Raw genomic sequence first — 21,007 nt, 5'->3', positions numbered from 1 at the left:
TAGGTATGAAACGCCACCTTGATTTTGGATCGATTCAGAGCTCCACATGGTGATAGAAGAAGACCCCCCGTTGTTGCCAGATTCCTCTATCGGAAAGATATGGAATATGTTCTTAGTTGCGCCTACAAACTTAGAGGTAAACGATATTGTATAAAAGAACAGTTCCCGCAAGAAATTGAACAGAGACGAAAAGATCTGTATCCGGTGAATGATGAAGATATACTAGAATACTTGTATGACTTTGAAAATAATCTGAATATAATGTTCCATTAGAAAGGGTGTCAACATGCAAATGTACTCCAATTTATCACGGAAATAGACTCTTGGAAATTTGTAAAAAGAATAATTTATATATTAATATATAATAATAATAATAGTAATAAGACATTGCAGAGATTCTAGTGTTGTTGATTATTTAATTCTTCTACTTTATTCCCACTTATTTGATAATTTTGATATTGAGGAGTTCATACCTTTGTATTCAGATTGTCAATGTATGATACCTTTCAGTTTTCAAATCGAATCTCTTGGCAGCATTTCCTCTAATAGTGAATACAAAATCCGTGTTCGGGAAGATCCGGAGGGATTATTATCAAATAATTTATTAGAACTTAAAAAGCTGTCTATGAATAGCCAACTCAAATAGAATTGGACATTCTGTCGCATATTGGTAAAAACTTTATAAACGCAGCGGCCGATACTTTTGGTAAAGTTGTTTAACATAAAGCATTTAATAAACATGAAAATTCTAAGCTGTGGTATAATAGAAAATGTGCAAAATTCAGAAAGAAATTTTTCATAGAACACGTTAAAAAATATAACATCTTGAAAAACGCTAACAATAGACTCAGAATGAGACAGGATAGTACCGAACATAAAGCAATATTAAACAAAGCTTTTGCTGACTTTCAACACAAAGCGGCTGAGGAACTTCGAAATATGTCCAAAAAAAGATCTAAAAGAATTATGGAAAATCTTAAATATATAAATAAAATGAAAAAGGACGAAAAATCTAATACCATATTTTCTCAGTTATTTTCATTGAAATGTGTAAAGACCATTTATTAGTTGTATAGCAGTCAAATTCCTATACAGATTGGGTCCTAGATATTGTTATCTTCTGGTTGATGTGGCCTCGCCCTTTTTCAATTCTTGAAATAAGTGAATCAAAATAAATAGCTTCCTTTCCAATGAAAAAACGTTTTTGTTATCATATTTCATTCCTTGTATTATTATTATTTTTTTTTGGGGGGGGGGATAAAAACGAAACTTTCATATTTTCAAACATATATGCAAATATAATATAAAATTATTTGTTCAGTATTAAACTATATGAAATAGATGATAAAATACAAACTTTTGTACAGTCGATATTTTCCATAAAAGCTCCTAATACATTGTTCATGTATAAACTGTAACTTTATAATAGTTTCTGTGACCTGTTCCCTACATTTGATTTTTACTGACACAACTACATGTGATCCTAATGAAAAAAATGGTAATATTTATTTTTATTTTTGGGGGGTCAATTTAACTCAACTGAAATTCCCTTTTCAAATTAAATTTTAGTCTGATTATTATTTAAAAAAAATAATACAATATTTCCTTTACAGGCATGTTAGTATAGAACACCAGAAACTTTGCATGTTAAGTATTCTTTTAACTTTGGAATAAGTTTATCATTTAAACAGTCTTCTTAAATGTAGAAATAGAACATGTATGTACATGTATTTCAAATATTCATCAGCCTAATAGCTCATCTCATATCAATAACGAAACATATTAATTTTTATACATACATGTATGTATTTTCAAGCACTAATTAAAATTTACATGTAAATTACTTTTTCTACTTTCACCTGTCCTGGTGGGCAGGTAAATTTTACCTGAGACACAAGAATTTATTTATCAATTTGTGAGTTGTACATTTGTATATTACGAATAACAGAATCAAATTCAAAGGATTCATACCTAGCATACCAGATATTAGATGTATGCCAGGTATTTATCAGACTATGCTGCGAGCTGTATTGTTTTTACCATATCCTTTCTCGTTATATAAAAGGAGACATGACACAAACAATCATTTTCTAAATTTTTTGGTTTATCTGATTTATTACATAAAACATATATAATAACATCGCCCCTTGTAGTTATTTACGTCGTTTAATCGAAGATAAATTGATTCAAAATCGACGATGACCCAAGATATACGAATTTTAATTAACCATGTGGTCACGTGACCGTGTTGCATCATTGGTTCTCAATGGTTGAAATGCGTGGGGCTTTTGCATTTTTTACATGATTTCTACAACTGAGAGTGAAAATATTGAAATTGTGGTTTGCCAGCGAATATGTACTTACAGTAGTGCCAATTTTAACCACTTCGAGAAGAAACTGATTAAAAATGACAGAAATATTAAAGCTGCATTACCTGCCAAATTTGCTCAGTTTTGATTCTACTGAATTTTGCTGATTCGATGAAATAAGTTAGTAGTAAAGCAATGGAAGCAATAAATGTCGATAATACCTACAGAATACTGTGAAAACAACGGGTTTTTTTCAAATCAGAAAAGATCGATAGCTCTGATCTAATTATCTTTCACCATTACTTCCGAAGATCGCCGACAGGACATTCACCTGGGTTAAAAATACTTTAACCTTTGTAAAAAAAATAACAATAAGGGATACACTGGTAAGCACGTGTCTTGTTTCCATTTCATTTCATCTACTTCTTGATTAGTTTTCAAATAAATAATGACCGTATTTGAGCCACATTATGTCACAATAGGTAAATTTCAAAAGGATACTTGCGTTAAAATTCGAACTTTTTCCGACGCAGTCGGTATAGCTTCGCTTTTTACCATTTGACCTTAAGGATGCTCTTCTAAGGAAACGCAAGTCACCTGATCGCAGTTCCTTTTCCCGATTGGTCAAATACTGATAACCTAGTGGCGTTCGAAAATCTGTATCGGAAATTTGGAATTGCATTCGAAAAAAACTTTATCGGAACCTTAAAAAATGCGTGTCATGTGTTATTTTCTTGAAAGAAATATAGAAACTTAGAAATAAAAAAAGAACAAAATTTTACTGCGTCGGCTATCCCTTTTTTAAAGATAGTACTTGTTTTCTTTTACTGCTTGAGTCCGTCGGTCTTCTTTACCGTTGAATAGCCAGTTTCGCTTTGCAATCAGATTTGTTATTAAAGAGGCGACCCTTACAGCACATGCGCGGATCAAGGCCACAAGAAGTCACATGCATACGGATTTATCTAGGTCGATTTTTTGTCTTGCAAGACAATAAATATATAGACACCTATTTCATGTATTTAATGCATTGTATTTGTGGATATCAAATGAAGTTATACAGGAAAAGTACAATTTAGTAGAAATAATTCGAAGTTAAGGTATATTTCAACAGAAACAAAAATTTACGAAAATGACAGCTTGAAACTTTTACATGTATGAAGACTAGACTATCCACAGTGAGACAACGCCACTTCTCTTCGAAGATTGTATAGAAATATATTTCATTATGTTCATTCATATAAGATTAAACTTTTTAAAAAAAGTAAATAAATTCATATTCTAAGATTTAAACTGCTCCGATCTATTGATTTCACCCCTTTTTACGGAACGTTACTCCTGTGAAATGTACCAGTTTTAGGGAGTGTAATATTAAGTCCTCGCAATTACAACTATAGAGGATAATACGAACATGTTATTTTTTTTGTTTGTTTTTTTTTTTATAATTTAATTTGAGAACCCATCAAGGTTTCGTGCTGTAGCTCCCTAGTGTTCTAAATCTTTTTTGCTAAAATTGAAATATTTAACTGCCCTATAAAAATTACTGTCAGTACCAGAAAAGCTTCTTTAAACTCAACTAGGGTCAGCTTTCATAAACTATATTGTGTCAAATTCTCAAAATAATTTGTTTTATTTCACAATTTGTAAGACAACAGAAACTCAATTATATTTCAATTATATCAACAACTGCGTCGAAATCTGTCACAAGTCACCGACCATGCAAAGATAAAAGAAGCCGCCCACGCTTTCTCTTTGCCATAATTATGTCTACCGGGCTTGTTAATTGATATAACCCAGCGACAAAAAAAAAAACAAAACAAAACAAAACAAAACAAAACAAAAAAAAACCATACACCCGTTGACAGAAAACCAGAAGAACTTTAGCCTTCTTGCTTTCTAAACACGATTATAGCACTCATACACAGACCAATTGACCATCCTGCATCATATATACAAGCATTTTCGAAGATTTATTATTTTTTCCGGACACATGTATACATTTTTAATGCACCCAAATGGAGATTGAGAACCAATGACGTAGCACTTCCATATATGGTAAGTGAGCGTTTCTTCCGGTTTTCATTTATGCATATCAATTAGAACGTCGTGAAAACACTAATAAATCATTCTTTAAACTTTATTTAGCTCTAACCTGTTGAGAAAACGTTTGTTACACTCTTATCTAAACATGCTATAGTTTTTTATAAATATAAACGTTTATATAATGATATTTTTGTGTTATGTCTCCTTCAAATAATTAAGCAGATAACCATCGATTAAATCACAGTGTGACTTCTGAGATATACATGTACATTTTGATGGTACAAATCCACAGACGTTGATACTCTTCTACTCAAGTTATTTTCTTTGCATGAAGATTACAACAACGATGAAGAAATCAACCCAATAATAATATACAACCGAAGACTTTTGAAGCCTTGCAGAAATAGCTTATAAACTGATATCTGATTATTATGTATTTTACCTTGTTGTGTTGTGAAAACATCTTCCTTGAGCAACTGTTTCCGTTGACTTCTCTTTACGCCAACCGAACATTCATAATAAATATTCAAGTCTGCTTCTGATAGGTTTCTAATTTCTAGAGTAAAACCTTTTTCAACAAACCTGCCAGAATATTTTTTAGAAATATTACTATTTTGAGGTTGCCTAACGACAACATACGTTGGTATTAATGTAGATGGGTCATTATATCTGTCCCACCCTGCACGCGATTGACAGTTTGTTGCACTGTTGCATGAATCAGATACACAAAGTAATGTGACTGTCTGTCTATAGTTGGTGACTTTTTCCGAAACATTCCAATAAAGTTTTCCTACAAAAGATGAACAATCACTTGTATGGTACCTTTTTTTAAAAAAACTAAATAAAAAGAAGGGGCAATAATACCATTATTTATCTTTACTAATCTGTACAAATGTGCTACAAAAATGTATGTTATGAGCTATATGAATCAATAGTTCTTAAGCGTCAGTCTTCGTTAGAATCAGGCAAAATAGGAAAAAAATCATTAACATGTATATCAAAAACACACCGATTTGACAATATAATTTCACTCGAGGACGATGACCATTGTTTAATCTCTACATCACGTGATTTGACCAGAATTTTTGTTCAATAGAAAGTTAGAAAAATGAGATTTTTGACAGAGTTATCTGTCCTCGAAATGTTAATTTTTAGTGCGTTGCAATAACAGTATCAAAACTCAGTTTACTAAAATAAAATAGATTAATTTGAGATAAATACTGTAATCTGATTTGTTAAAATAGCTTTGTTAGCTTCGCGGAATAAACAATACGCACACGGAAAATTTATGTTGTTTTTCAATATACATTTTTTTATTGCCAATTTTTAAATGGAAAATCCTTTTTTTCCTTGATTCTGATCAGATGGTGCAACAAGTCAAATTTTAAACTGTCAAAATGGTGTTTTTTTATCACAGCATGTTTCACTCACTGCCTGATTCGTACAGACTGACACTTTAATATTCGTGAAACACTAAGTCTTGTTTCTAAACGAGACAAAATCTAATTTCATAAGTTCAACAGCTCTTTCACTGTCCACCTCGTGTTTTATGAACATGTATTACAAATAGGTCATCTAATGAGACACTAAATGACACCCCGTCCCGCCGTTTTGTATATAATATTCATGGGCACATTACATTCACAATTCTTTAATAATGAAAGAATCAAAAATGGGGGAAGGAGGTAAAAGAACTTAAAATGACGGTAATTTTTGTGTATATACAACATGTAATCCGATCAAACTGAAATTATAACTCGACCTGTACTCATGATACTAATTAACTATACAAAGTTTGGAATGATCTAAAATAATCATCTGGAAAAACGACGGACGAACACATAACTTCTCAGAGGGTACCATATACCTAGTCATTCCGTATGGTGGCGAACGGCAATCAGTGGGGCTTCAAATCAAACCTTTTACAAAATTCGACTAAGGCGATTACAAGATTTGATAGTCTTGACAAGGGCTGAAGAATACTAAATTGCAATTCATAAGACTATGTCAAATTGTTTGTTCCGCTCTCGTTGTCTACTCACTGAAATTTATCCCAACCCAAATATTTGGATCGTCTTTTCCACTTCATGTGTATTTCTCCGTATGTATCATACTTTTGAACAAACAAAAAATTGGAGCCTACCTCTAACTACCCTATTCTATGATGTGGACAGCAGTTATTTATCGAAATTTTCCGCACGCGCGAAAATAGTATACTTTTTCAGCAGTAGCCAAAATCATATGTATATATATATTTTTGGAAACTACATAATTAAATAATGGGAGATATATTGAAGAACAATTATTTTTCTGTCCATGGCTGCGGAAAAACATTTTTGGGGCTCAAATTTGGAATAATTTCTTTTTTCTTTTTTTCAAAACATCGCCCTTTTCGTTGCCTAACGTATTCTATAATTACACTCTCTGAAACTTTCTATCACCAACATTTTAAATTCATATTTAAATAGCTATAAATTACAGGGAAAATAAAATGGATAATCAAACGGATATCGTAAATAACAAAAATATAAGTACTCCTAGAACACTTGAAGAATTAACTTGTGATCACTCTTACTATCCACTCTCACCAATTGATTCTTTCTATTATTAAAATGAACAATTCATACAATGGAACTAACAATTTGCACGGAAAGCAGAAAATATTTGTTTTGGTCCTTTCATTAAGTGTAAGTAATTGTAAGAATCAGGGAAAATAGGAAAAATCCGAAACACGCATGTCAAAACCCCATCGAACTGACAACATAATTTTACTCAAGGTTGAAGATTGATTTTTTCTATTTGAAAAGACCATTATTTGATCTCTGTATCACTGTATTTGCTCAGAAGTTTTTCAATAGATTGATAGAAAAATAAGGTTTTTGACAGAAAACTATCAAAATAGTGGTTTTTGCATACTATGTTTCTCCCATTGCCTGATTCTTTCTGATAATGACACTTAATGGATACTACCTAAAATCCATTCTGGACTTAATCTTTAGGGGTTTGGAACCTTGTAATGTAGTTTCATGACAATCCGGTTTTGTGGTCGATAACTATTATTTACTGAATTAGAAATACAAGTGTACATGCATTGCGGGGGGATGTGACATGCATGAATGATCCCTTCTGCTCGATTTTTAAAAAGACCGTTATTTAATAGTGGAGTTGTATTCAGTTTGTAAATTCTGTAATTCGAACCAATAGAATAAAAGTTAAAGCAAAATTGACTGGTTTTATAGTGACCTATAATTTGAAAAAAGGCGGAAATTATCTTTCCAAAAGAATTCAAATATTTGAAGAAAATCAAACTTCAAAAACGTGAATCTTTGAAAGATTCTAGGTTGTTTTGAAAGTTCGAAAACCTTTCGATTAACCACATTTTTTCCCTATTTGCACGACAGTAAGACCTGTAATAAACAACTAAATAAAATGAATTTACCTGTTACGACATCAGACAATTGGTAAACAAGTAGCAGAAATAGGTACTCCATATGTAATGTCTGATCTACATGTAGACGTTTAGCTAGCTCTTTTAAATTTCTAAAAAGGAGGAAAAACAAAATATTATAGACACTCATGTCGCCTGTGAATAATATCGAGCACACTCAGAAAACTTATCTCCATGACATGTACATTTTCGTGTTGTGCGGCCCATTTATACAAATGGAGCTCTTTTTAATTATACCACTTAGTGCCCTACCCCCAAAGAAAGGCTAGAATTGATTTTGGAGGTTGAGACTGGAACGAGGTATGAATAAGGAAGGTTCAATGTAATAGTTTTTATACGACTGCAATAAAACTGCGGTCGTATATTTCTATGGCACTGTCGTCGTCAGGGTCCATCTTGATTCTAGCCAATTCTTATACTGTGGTAAAGTCTATCCACAATCAAGATTCAAAGCCTCCTGATTGGTTACTTAGCTGGTGGTAGAAATTGAAAAAAACACATAGTATACAATAACTATTTAAGGAATGACAGTTATTTCTTACAAATAAATTCTAACATCTTAAAAATTAATAAATTCGTACATTAGGGAAAAAAAGCATGTACATGTACTTTGGAGTTTTATTTACATGTAACTGTTATAATATTTGTTTTATACGGAAGCATATTAGGACCATATAAACACCTTTATTTTTAAAAAATTTTGCGCATTTTTCTGTAAAATTGACCCTTTATTTGTAAAATTTACTTTTTTCTGTACATTTTACACTTTTACATTTTTCTCTATAAAATTTGTACTTTTTTCTATAATTTACATTTTTCTCTGTTAAATATTCACCTTTTCTGTACACAATTTAAACGTCAATGTTTTGACAGAAGCCATGGAGTCATTCCTACATAGAAGAAGTGACCTTGAAAGCTCTCAGAGATCAGAAGGTTGGCATTTTATTTAACATAGAAATATCTATGAATGCTAATTTTAATATCTGTTTACTGAAGGACTATGTTGATTGAAATACACGTTGATGTGGAGAAGCATATTTTTTTTTAGGTTGCAGGGATTAGAAACCAATCTGCACAATGTGGAAAATGATTTGCTTTCACATATGTACAAAATGTACAACATGCAACTGCACTGACATCCAGTAGATCCCTACGAAAGTAAAACCGCTCTGATTCGCGGAAATGTAGAAATATTTAATCATTTTGTTGTATAGATTTTGCTCTTATTTTGTTTTTAAAACGCTTAGATTTTAGGCTTTCAAGTTATCAGAATTTTCGAATCCAACAATGGAGGCTTTGATATTTATATAATTTTGAATTTGATATGCAAGTGTTATTTAATACGGAAGCTTTTTAGGGCCATGCAATTTACTTTTTATGTGTTACAGATTATTTAATGAAGAATTTAATAATTTGATATAACAAGTTTATAATTTGCTCAAAAACCGTATTACGTCCATTATACATTTTATAAACCCCCAACAGCAGGGACTTCAAAAACACTTTGGCTGTTCCACTGCTTCATTTAATCTGCATGAAACTATTTTTCACAATGTTGCATTGTCAGGTAGAGTGTATGTAGCATTTTTAGATATAATTTGGTCTATGATACGCATACTGATACATTTAGTGCTGTAATTGCTAACCAGTCATGTTTTCTACAGGGTATACGTACGGCAAGGAGATGTCCTGTCAGGTTTCCTTTATCTAGCATTTATAGATGAAATGTTATCTAATTTAGACTTAAACTTTAACAATATTACAGGGGTATATAATATTGTTAGTTGTTGCCTTGCATTAGCAGATGATGTCTCCAGTGTTAGTATATCACCTTCCGGTCTTCAAGAGAAGTTAAATGTATGTACACAGTACGCATACAATGGCGGTTGCGTTTTAATCCAGAGAAATCAGCAGTATTACAATTTTTGAAATATTCTTTGCATTGAATAAACTTAATGATAAATCTGTAAATCCAAAATTCATGGTTAAACTCTACAATTCCGTAGTGTTACCTTCTGTATTATATGGTTGTGAAACATGGACTAACATTAAATCTTCAGAAATATGTATTCTGAACCGTTTGCAACATTTCATAACGAAGCAAATTCTGGATTTGAAACCGAGGACACGATCTGATATATGTGAGAGTCCATTAGGACTACATCAAATCATTGTTTCCATCGAAAAAAAAGAAACTTCTATTTCTCCAAATATTGATTTCTCCAAAAACTGATATCATTAAGTGACATTCATTTAACTATACAAATATTCCTTATTCGACTCTTTTCTTATTTAGCTGACTATGATCGCACCCGTCTTGGTTTTGTGCCGGATATATGTAATATATTATTCCATTACGAACTTCATGGTGAAAGGACTATTTACTTACTGGTGTATTCCCAGCAAAAATTGAATGGAAAAAAATGTGAACAATTCGGTACAAGATGACAAATGGAACCATCGAAAAAATGTCGATAATGACTTTCGAAGATTTAAACGCGTCATAGACTGTGTTGAATTAGCCCCGTCCTGGAATTTAGCCTGAACAAAGTATGATATTAGAAACTATTAAAGTTCCCGAACTAACATTTTCCTATTATTGTTCATGGGCTTGTCAACACAGGCATCGTTCAACACTTTTTGGGTGCCTATGGCGGGTCATGTATGTTTCCGTTTACTGTTTAACTTCCCAATGACCTCGCGTGATACAACTACTCCTTTCAAACTTTTCTAATATGACGGGCGGTGCTAACAAAACTCCTGCATCCTCGTTTAGGTTTACAATCCTTTGCCTGAGATAGGTTGACAGTTCCCTTTTAACAGAGTCATAATGTATTACAAAGTACACATTGGCACGTGTGTTAACAAAACTTGCCAACATACAAGTGATGCGAGCAGAGTTCTAGCAAAGCCGGTTCTACAAGAACAGTTCCACTGGTAGAGCCAGCTCTTCTGATACTTCCCTCGAAATCGGCTCAACGAGAACAGCTTAAAAAAGAGCCGTATCTGCTAGAACTGTCAGTACGGCTGGCTCTAGAACTGTTTTACAACACATTCAGAACCGGGTAATATTTTCGTTCCACAAGTTTCTTTCAAATATATTTTAGCGATCCTAGGGTCGCTTATGATATTGACCAGGGAACCAGATTATCCCAGAGTCGGTTACTCTTACAGTTTCCCTGAGATTATCTCATCTGAATGTCGTAGATAACCACACACACCTCTGAAGTTATAATATTGTTATTTGCAGATAGACGAAGAAGCTGTTAGATGCATGTCAGATTCAGATTTAGAAGAATACCACCCGAAAAAGGAGATCGGTTCGGCTTGAAAGATTTTCTTGCCCGAGGACAGGAAAATCCTAAATAAAGAAAAACTAGTCTTAGTCTAATGGATCGATTAAAAGAGACAGACTACAAAAACACTGGAGCAAAACTACAGACAAGATACTGATGAACAAATACCAGAATCTACCAGAATGAAAATTCCAAAATTAAGTTCGAAGAAAGAAACACAGAGTTCATCGTGAATGGTACCACTTTGATGAACAGTAGAAGAGTTACCTGCATGTAAGAGCAAAGTCAGCAGGAGGTAAAAGTTCATCAATATTAAACAAAACGATGAACAACATTCCATTATCAAAGAATGCTTGAATCTCTTCTTCCCTTACGGCAAAAGCCAGCATGGAGAGCTGAATGATATGAAAGTTGAGTTGACGGATTTCGAATTGAAACCTCTCGAGGACGAGGACACAACACTGGGTGGTATAATACACAAAGCTAAACTACAATTAATTCATTTTTTCTTGCGCACAAGACTCCAGAGGCAAAGTAGAAAAGTCGGTAAGGACCCCTAGAGAGATTTCTGAAACTATCAGGGAGGATGAAAACATAACCAGATCAGGAACTAGTCCAATGAAAACTCCATGTAAGGTTAGTCAAACGACAATAGAAACAACTGACAAACCTGCAGATTCCACCACAGGCGACATTTTGATCAAGGATAGGTCAGAAAAAACATCTCCACCCCGATCCAGCAGACGACAATGACAGTTTGTCGCCACCTGGTCCTCTTCTCTTTCCTGTTTGGAAAGACAGCTTAGAGGAAGTGGCATTCACACGCATTAATCCAATACAAACCGTATTGCAAGCCTACAAAATTTAAGATTGTTGTTCATAGGGGACAGATTCTTTGAGAGAAATTTTCAAAAAAAACCTAGACGTTGACTTCTCCAGTGGCGTCATAACTGCTACCATATTTCTTCCAAACGGAGAACAGAGACAGGCTTATGATAGTTGGTTTTATGAGAGTTTTGCTCACTGAATTTTGGGAAGACTTTTACGAACAATGCACACCTGGCGCAAGTTTATAACAGTCCAATGTCTACGTCATGATATGGAGGCAGCAGATTGGAAATCTCGTAAAGGTCATACGTGTAGCCTTAGGGTAGATGCTACAAAAGATACTACCCAATCGACTGGTTCCCAATTTTTTAAGTCTGTTTTTATGCCATTGCTCATGACAGACTAAGGGAAGAATTTATTCCCCAGGGTGAAAGTAGGTTTCTCTCAAGTGCACTTGAAAAAATGGGAAACATCCTGATATCCTATGAGCTGGTTATGGATGTTGCAAATGAGTAGCAGAAAATCACACCAACGTCAAAAAAAAAAAAATAAAATAAAAAAAAATAAATAAATAATAGCCTCACTTAAGTGCGAGGAATCAGAAAGTGATTCTTTTAAATACTTAAAAAAATGCATTAGGGAGATGGACTCGGACTCAAGGATACTTCGCTCTTTGTTAAGGTTCCTAACAGCCATTGATCTCATATTCATGATTCCGATGGAAAGTTTTTAACAATTCAGGTCAAAATAGTGGACCTAGAAAGCAATGCCCGGAGGCTAGTCGCACACATATGTGGAAAAGTCCTAGATCTGCCCAGAATGCACGAAAGCTATTCAGTTTTCAAGAGCGAGATAAATACCCTGTTAAATTCTAACATTTGGGTCATTGATGTTGCATGAATTTGAACAAACATTAAACATTAAGTTTTGTTATTGTTATTTTAAAACATGAGGACTATGTTTGTGCGGTAGAACTGTTTTTGTTCATATCTGTAAATCTTGATTCTTTTAATGCTAGCTAGCACTGGACTGCATGCGGCGTGAACATTTTTTTCTTGATATGATTTTGTTTCTTCAGGATAGTATACTAAATGTTTTAGTTTACGATTGACAATAAAATAATTGAATAAATAGAATGACTTGTGAGTTTAGAAATATTTGAAATTGATATTATAATAAAATTACTCACAGATATAAGTAGTACATGGGCTGAGATAACTCCCCCCCCCCCACCAACTCATCAGCCAAAAAATAATTTTCAGCAACACTTATACCTACCATTTACGAATCATTTTGTCGCCAAAAAATAAACTGCATTTTTTGTATTTTTTTTTACTTTGTACATGTATACCTCGTTGAGGAAAAAATCCACTTTTTATGTTTTTTCTATTCTTCGAAAGAGTAATTAAAAGAACCGAGATTCCAGCGGAAATAAAAATGAATGTAATCTATGGAAAAAGACAAGACATGGAAAACAGACAAACACAACAAAGAACACAAAATAACCAAAATAATACATACACAGTAACAAAAGTAAATGAGCCACTCGGACTCCACTAAAAACTGGGAGCATGGACCAGGTGCACCGGAAGGGTAAGCGTCCTCTGCTTTTCTAGAAACACCCGCCTAGTTGCTCATAAAAAGTCAAATCCAGGGTAACGAGGAAAGGAAAACTATGACGCGTTGAACAAATCGGTTTCAATGGTGCAGATGGATACACCGTAACGATCCACGAGTCAACATGATGTCAACTATAGTGAACTCATTAGCAAAACGAATCGATGGCGATGAAGAAAACTGGGACCGATTTATTCCCTATATTCAATTTTCATACAACAATACTCAATGCCTGGATAGTACTGAATATACACCGTTCTTCCTCAACCATGGACGTCACCCGAAATCAATATCATTTATTGACATTGACAATTTCGACTTGCCTGTCAACAGTCGTGATTACATCATACCACTGGTTGAGAATATAGAAAAATCACGACAGTGTGCCGTGGAGTTCTTGAAAGAAAGAAAACAGCAAATGCTGATGAAAGCAAACATCAAAACTCACGAACCTAGATTTATCGTTGGTGACATTGTCTACGTGTACAAGCCTGTGGTCACTCCAGGAAAACATCGAAAATTCCTGAGACCGTGGATTGGACCGTTTTACGTCACACAGAAATTGTCTGACATTCATGTGAAAATTCGCCGAAAATCAGATGGGAAGTTAATCAAGAACCGAGTTCATGTGAATCGTTTGAAGCAGGGCTATCTGTGGCAGGATAAGCCAGAGGACCCTGAACCTCCCCAAAATGTAGACGCCACTGAGCCTGTCATCCTTGCTGATGACGAAATCCCCCCAAATGTAATTGCCCCAGATTCAATTGATGAAATTCCCCAGGGTCAGGGTGTGGATAACGTATCACAAGGTATCAATCAGGATGATGATTCTGAACAGGTTATTCAGAATAGTGATTCTGAACAGTTGTATGAGGTAGAGAAAATACTGAGTAAGAAGTTTGTGGATAGTAAATGGTTTTATCACGTCAAATAAATAGACTTTGATTCAACAAATAACTCATGGGTAGAGTACAAAGATCTGAATGCAAATTGTCAAAAGTATGTAAATGACATGCATCATATTTTTTTTTACAGATCGTAGAAGTAAAAAGAAAAGTTAATTGCATTGTAAACAACTTAAAGTGTTGCTGTTGTGAAATCATCGATGATAAGGACCTGTAGATTTTGTTGATTTTTTGATAGAGTACGTGATAAAGTTAATGAGAACTTACCGTACAACTTGTACTCTTGTAGGTTAGGATAATTAGTACCTTAGTAGCTATAGATTGTTTTAATGCTTGATTTTGATTGTCTTTTGAATGATAGACTTACATTGTTTCTTTATTATATTGATAAAAAAAAATTGAATTTATTTCCAATATTTCTTTTAGTATTTTTTTTTCTCACTATCACAAGGAGCTGATCACTCCTTCGATTTTGATTAAAATAAATGTGATTGATAAGTGCACAATCATTTACGTTAAAGTTAGTTAAGACAGAAATTGATCATAATTATTTTATCATTAATTATCATTATTTTTCTTTAATAGAGAGTGGAACTCTGTTTGAAAGCCGGAGGTAATGTCACGGTCATACATTTAATCATCTTACATGTCAGACTTGAACCGTTAGATAAAAAAGAGTATTGGAGATTTATTACTTCTGAAACCAAGCCTTACTAGAATTTGTTTACAATGAAAACTTGAAACGTGTATTGCACATTTCCCACGGCTCTTGGCTCATATAATTTATACACATGTTGGGTAGGGCAGTCTTGAAATATCTGTTGAATTAGATAGTTGTAGTTCTGAATATTCTTATATGTGAATTTTAGTATTAATAAAATGTAGACAAATTGTGTGGATTAAATTAGGTTCTTATGAACCATTGTCGAGGAACTATAAAAATATAGTGGAACTGTTCCCCAAATACATTACAAGCATGCCATAACAGCGCACGCAAACAGCAGGCCAAAAAAACCCATTAAACACAGATACAGCGAAAGAGTTGCCTCTATATGGGCTTTTTTTCAACAAAAGCGAGAATTCTTGTCCTAAAACGATTTTGTGAATTTCTGTCTAAATATGCGAGTAATTTTAGTTGGTTGAGTATATTGCGAGTCAATATACAAAACACAGTAGGAAGAAAAAAAACTACTCAATGTTATCAATGAAAAAACTAAGTTTGAATGGTTGGAATTGACATATTTTACATGTCCCCAAAACATGCACAGATAAAATACACTTCAAAATTGATCGATTTTTGGATTCAAAAGTAAATGATACATTATTTCTGATCATAACAAGGTACTCAAAATTAATATCCAGAAAAGATTTGATCGATTTATCTTCCATAATCAATGTAAAATTACATTTTGTAGTTGTCCCCGAAATTTAGTCCACTGCGAAACGATTTTACTTTTGTTGCTAATATAAACGCATAATTGCATCCCTTGTTACTAGGAAGTGTCTTACTACTAATACTATATCCTAGTAACAACATGGCTGCATGCTGGAAGTCGAAATGAACAAGTAAAGAAAATATTTGCATTTTGGTACGTAGAGAGCACACCGTATTTTTATTCTTGTCCACTTGGTAACGGAGATTTTCACGTACATGCACACGCTGAAATTTCTCCAAATTTTGTGATTTAGAAGATATGTTGTTGCTTTCATCAAAACATATCAGAAAATTGTTTAAGTAGTATTAGTGGCTAAATTTCCCGCGTTTTCCCGCAAATATGTCCCCTACGAAACACTCAACTACGAAACGACAGTTTTCGTTTCGTAGTTGACAAAATCATTTCGCAGTGGACATTTATTGAAGAAATCATTTTGTTATTCGTATTATATATTTTTCTAAACCAAAAAGATTTTGAAAGGAAAAAAATGTTAAGAAATACCTCTTTTCCACCAAAGCACATGATGATATGTATGTTCAAAACAAAGAAACTTAGGTACATATGGAGTTTGATGCATTCACTCAAAATATTGCACAAGTTAGTCATTTAATAATTCTTTCCAAATTGTGACAACTAACATTCGTATTATAAGACACACGTGGCAGAAGACAGAATATATTCTGATTAAAAGGACAAATGATGAATCATGGTAACCCTAGGAAAACAAAAAGGAAGCAGTCATCAAAATACACATTTCCTGTAGATAACTATGTTAGTTCATATGTTTTATTGAATACCAAGAACAGGACACACGTATCCAGGATATGTAGAAAACATTGATTCAGAATCGCAGATGTTATATGTTGAGTGTATGCAAAGAGTTGGATCTAAGGATGCAAATTGCTTTTTGTGGCCAAGAAAAATCCTTGACAAAAACTGGCATGATTTTGAAGACATATTGGAAATGATAAGTCAGCCAAGGACGATTGAGGGGACAACACATTATCAGGTTGATGATAAACATGGAAGGAAACTAAGGAAAAACTCCAGAAAAGGACACAATGTTAAAGGAGATCATCGCATACAGAGATATAAACACATTGATTGACTGTTTTGAATATGTCTATATGTTCTGTGTAGTTTATATATGAAGCTACCATACTCTCATATATCTAGGAACATATATAGCGATCATTTCGTCCGTCTGTAAGTATGCCTTAGTATCATCTGGTACAAGAAATGGGTTTCAGGGCTTCCCATCTGATTCATATTTTAGGAAGAAAGGGACTTGAAATATTACTGCACAGAATTCCAATAAATTAATCTTATTAGTTCCATATTAACAACTGCAAAACTACATTTGAAATATTGATATGAATTAGATGGTCAACCTAAGGAAATCAATTTACTGTGTCACATGATAAACATTGTAGGTAGGATATGTCAAATCTTGCATACAATTTAAGTCATACATTTTATTGTTCTAGTCAACGTATTCTTATCATTAACACCTCATACTATTTTGCATATTTCGTCTACATGTATATTTGTTCGGCAAAGTTGTGCCAAGTAAATGTCGTGATTTGTTGAGGATTCCAATACATATTTTAACCCTTGTATATCTTGCAAAGATCAGAATATATGTACTTTTGATCTATAGCTCCAATCTAAATTTATTAATTTCCATTTGCTGTACAATAATTGTCAAATCTTTTTTTTTCATGTAAGTTATAACTGCAAGCCTTGCCTTACTATTCCAATAATGTAATAAGGCAATGCCATATTCTTATCTTGTTTGGATTATCTAAGGCAATTTGAAAATATTATCTGAGTAAGAGTACATACCAGGAATTGAGTTAATTGTAATAGTTTTGTTATAATTTCCACTCAAACAGCAAGTTATGCTGAAATGTCCACTACGTAACGATTTAGTCCATTAGGAAACAGTCTTGTCCACTACGTAACGCAACATGAAAATACAATTTGTGCTCATATGCAAATTTATTTTTATGAACCAAATTAAACATCAATTTAGTCCTTCCAGTCAACACTCTCTAAAGTATAGAAAGCAGGTTTTGAAAGATCACCAAAGAATATTTGTATTTGAAAGGGTATAATTTTATTAAATTATTGTATTTTTTATATAAAATGTCCACATTAATGCTCAAAAAGTGACATACAAAATATTGAGTAAACTTTTCATATCATTTTTGTCACAGTTAATGCCAAATCAACAGAAAAAATAGAAGTCTATTTCTTTTAATATTTTTAATCTTAGCTAAATAATTTGTTTCTTAGTGGACATTTTATTATCATGTGCCATTATATTGTTGTTTTTTGTGTCAGTTAATGTTTGCATTAAGACTGCATGTCTTGGAATTTGTTAGCATTGATGTTGAAAAGTTTGGTTACATTAAAAAAGTTTACATAATTAAATGTTATTTTCGATCTGTTTTGCCAAATGAAAATCACACTTTCATTGAAAAATGCCCATATATATTTGTACTCGAGTAACATACGAATAAAATTACGGTGAAAAAAGAAACAAGACATGCAGAGGCCAAAAATTTCTATTAAAGTTATGGTCCTGATATCAGGAAAATGCCTGTTCTTGGGGAGTCATGCGTAGAAAGTCCGAATATTGTTAAGTGAACGTAATGACCGATTTTTTCCAAAGCTAACCAGTGTTTGCTCACGTACACACCTATCTAGTCTGCCAAATAACCACGCCTTGTAACATAATACTTTAGTACAGTACTTTCTTGGGAGAAAAAATGTAATGCAATTAACTAAAATCAGTGTGACGAGTATTGCCCCTGGTTCCGACACTGTATAAAAAAATAAGTGTGAAAAGATGTAAAAAAATTACTATTTGTGTGCACAGGGGCTTGGTGAGTATTTATAGTAACATATATGCCCGCTAGGCAATGGGAACCTCGGAAACCTAGGTTTTTTCCGTGGTTCCCATTGCCTAGCGGGCATATATGTTACTAAAAATACTCACCAAGCCCCTGTGCATTGCCTAGCGGGCATATATATTACTAAAAATACTCACCAAGCCCCTGTATTTTGTGTTAATGTACTTACCTTGACTTTCTTTGTTATAAATAATAAACGGTTTTACCGAAATCTATTTCTGGAATACATCAATTCCTCCTAAAAATAGATTTGATTTTTGAACGCTTTATATTTTCTGTAATTCTGTAAAACACTGTGTCAAAAATTGAAATTGCGTGCCATGTGTTATTTCCTGAATGAAACGAAGAAAATGATGAGTAAAACGAAAAAAATTCACTGCGTCGGCTATCTTTATTGAAAGACAGTACTTGTTTTTATTTGGATAGGTTGATTTGTCATGAGTATTTAATTTTGCAATAATATCTATAATGAAATCATTTTATTAAATATTTATCTTGATCGGATTACTGCGCGATGATGCTCAGTATCGGGCACTTCCTATTGTGACAGCCATGTTAGTTATAAATGCATCTATATTTTATTATGTTTACAAACAAACGCCTACGTATTATAATGCGCTATGATCATTGGTCTACATTAACATGATAATTTGTCGACACGTGATTAAAAATTTCGTTTCTGGAAGGGGCGATCGGTTATTTTTAAGTCGCTAACATTGTTAGCGACTTCTTGCACTCGTAATTTCAGTACTCGTATATATTTGCATTACATATTTGTATTCCAGGTAATGCTGCAGATCACTTTACCGCCATAGCAGCATAGTTCTAGCTTCATGCGAGATTAAAAACATCATACACGTGTGTTTGTTGCTTGTATGAGAACGGGAAGTTTACAGTTTCCGATTTAGGCTCAGGGACTCGTTACAACCGGGAAAAAAAAAGTTATGTCAAAGAACTGTAATTTTAGAATTGAATCGGTCAAATTCTGGACAAATTCTTCCGCCTAGTGCCTCCGTGGTTTTTCTTTTGTGTAACTAGAAAGGCTAAGGAGTTCCGATTGGGGCTCGTTACAAGACTATATAGGTCATATACACTAGCATGGCCACGATATTTATGAATATTCCTTGCCAATTTTTTAATCTGGTTCCCTGGTCAATATCATACCAACACGACCCAAAGATCGCTACAACATGCCTCTTTTAAGAAATATCATATAAATGTTTATGTACGTGTGTGTGTGTGTGTGTGTGTGTGGTCTATTTATTTTTGTTTTTTTTTGGTTGAAGTTTACGTTGAAAGATGAATTGACTGGTTGAATTTATGTATTATTATCCAGTTTCCGATTAAAACAGGGCTCGTTACAATTGACTATATATAGGTCAAATATATTATCAGGACCCCGATATCTGTATATAGCCATTGCCAGGTGTTTAACCTGGTTCCGGGTAATTGAAAACGTTCAGGTCATCACGGTTACGAAAGACTATCTTACAAAATCTTTAAAAATACATAAAAATGCATATTACCCCCATAAATTTTTTTCGTCTCCCCCAAAGAGCACTGACAAAAAATACCATAATTAAACATTTTAACCCCCCTCCCCCCAAAAAAAATAGTCCCTGCCTGTGTACGGCAAACATTTCTTAGTACCCACTCTGGGCACGGACTATTTAATTAACCTTAGGGGAGGGGCTTAGGTAAAAATATTAACATGAATTTTGAGAAAAAAATAATTTGCTGAGGAAGGGTTGGAAAAAAATTATGTGAAATAGATTTTCTTTTGAACGCTATGAATTTGCTGCAGTGCACGAAAAAATAATCTAAATCAAAATTTATTTAAAAAAATAAAATGAAATAGAAAAATAATCCACCGTCTCTGATTCTGAAGTTAAACGGTCGGAAACCCCAGGGTCGCTCTCACTACTCGGCGTAGAGGATGGCCTGTTCTGATTTCGCCTTATCACAGCCCAAATTTAAAGTTGAAGTTGCACGTGAAAAGAGACACATGCTTGCAATCTTATATATATTTATGTTCATAATTTTCATGACAACATTAATAACGAATTTCCCAAGGATATGAGTTTGCCCATATCTTTGCTTGTTTAGAAAGGATTAAATGAAGACCGCCCTATCACTAAGTTCATATAATTTACAGATCTGATTTTCGGTTCTAAAAAAAGTGTATCTATATGAATATATATTTTTGAATA

The 21,007-nt window shown here is 33.4% G+C and overlaps 1 protein-coding gene across 6 annotated transcripts in view; it reads right to left on the bottom strand.

The window, feature by feature from the left end:
- The window catches only part of LOC148617842 (kinesin-like protein KIFC3), a 58,100-nt gene extending 38,952 nt beyond the window's left edge, over positions 1-19,148 (bottom strand). The window contains exons 1-3 of one of the 6 annotated variants that reach the window (XM_088585421.1): positions 18,967-19,148; positions 7,789-7,889; positions 4,792-5,139 (exon numbers count right to left, since the gene is read on the bottom strand). In XM_088585421.1, the coding sequence (XP_088441547.1) occupies positions 4,792-5,139; positions 7,789-7,840 (400 nt within the window). In that variant the 5' untranslated portion in view covers positions 7,841-7,889; positions 18,967-19,148. The other 5 variants (XM_088585423.1, XM_088585426.1, XM_088585422.1 and 2 more) reach the window with 5 other exon arrangements.
- Positions 19,149-21,007: the final 1,859 nt, after the last annotated feature.

Source organism: Perna viridis, chromosome 5, assembly GCF_037379345.1.
Source record: "Perna viridis isolate PV_CMFRI_1.1 ecotype Kerala chromosome 5, ASM3737934v1, whole genome shotgun sequence".
Lineage (NCBI taxonomy): Eukaryota > Metazoa > Mollusca > Bivalvia > Mytilida > Mytilidae > Perna > Perna viridis.
Note: the sequence above shows the minus strand (reverse complement) of the source record. Positions and strands in the feature narration are given on the sequence as shown.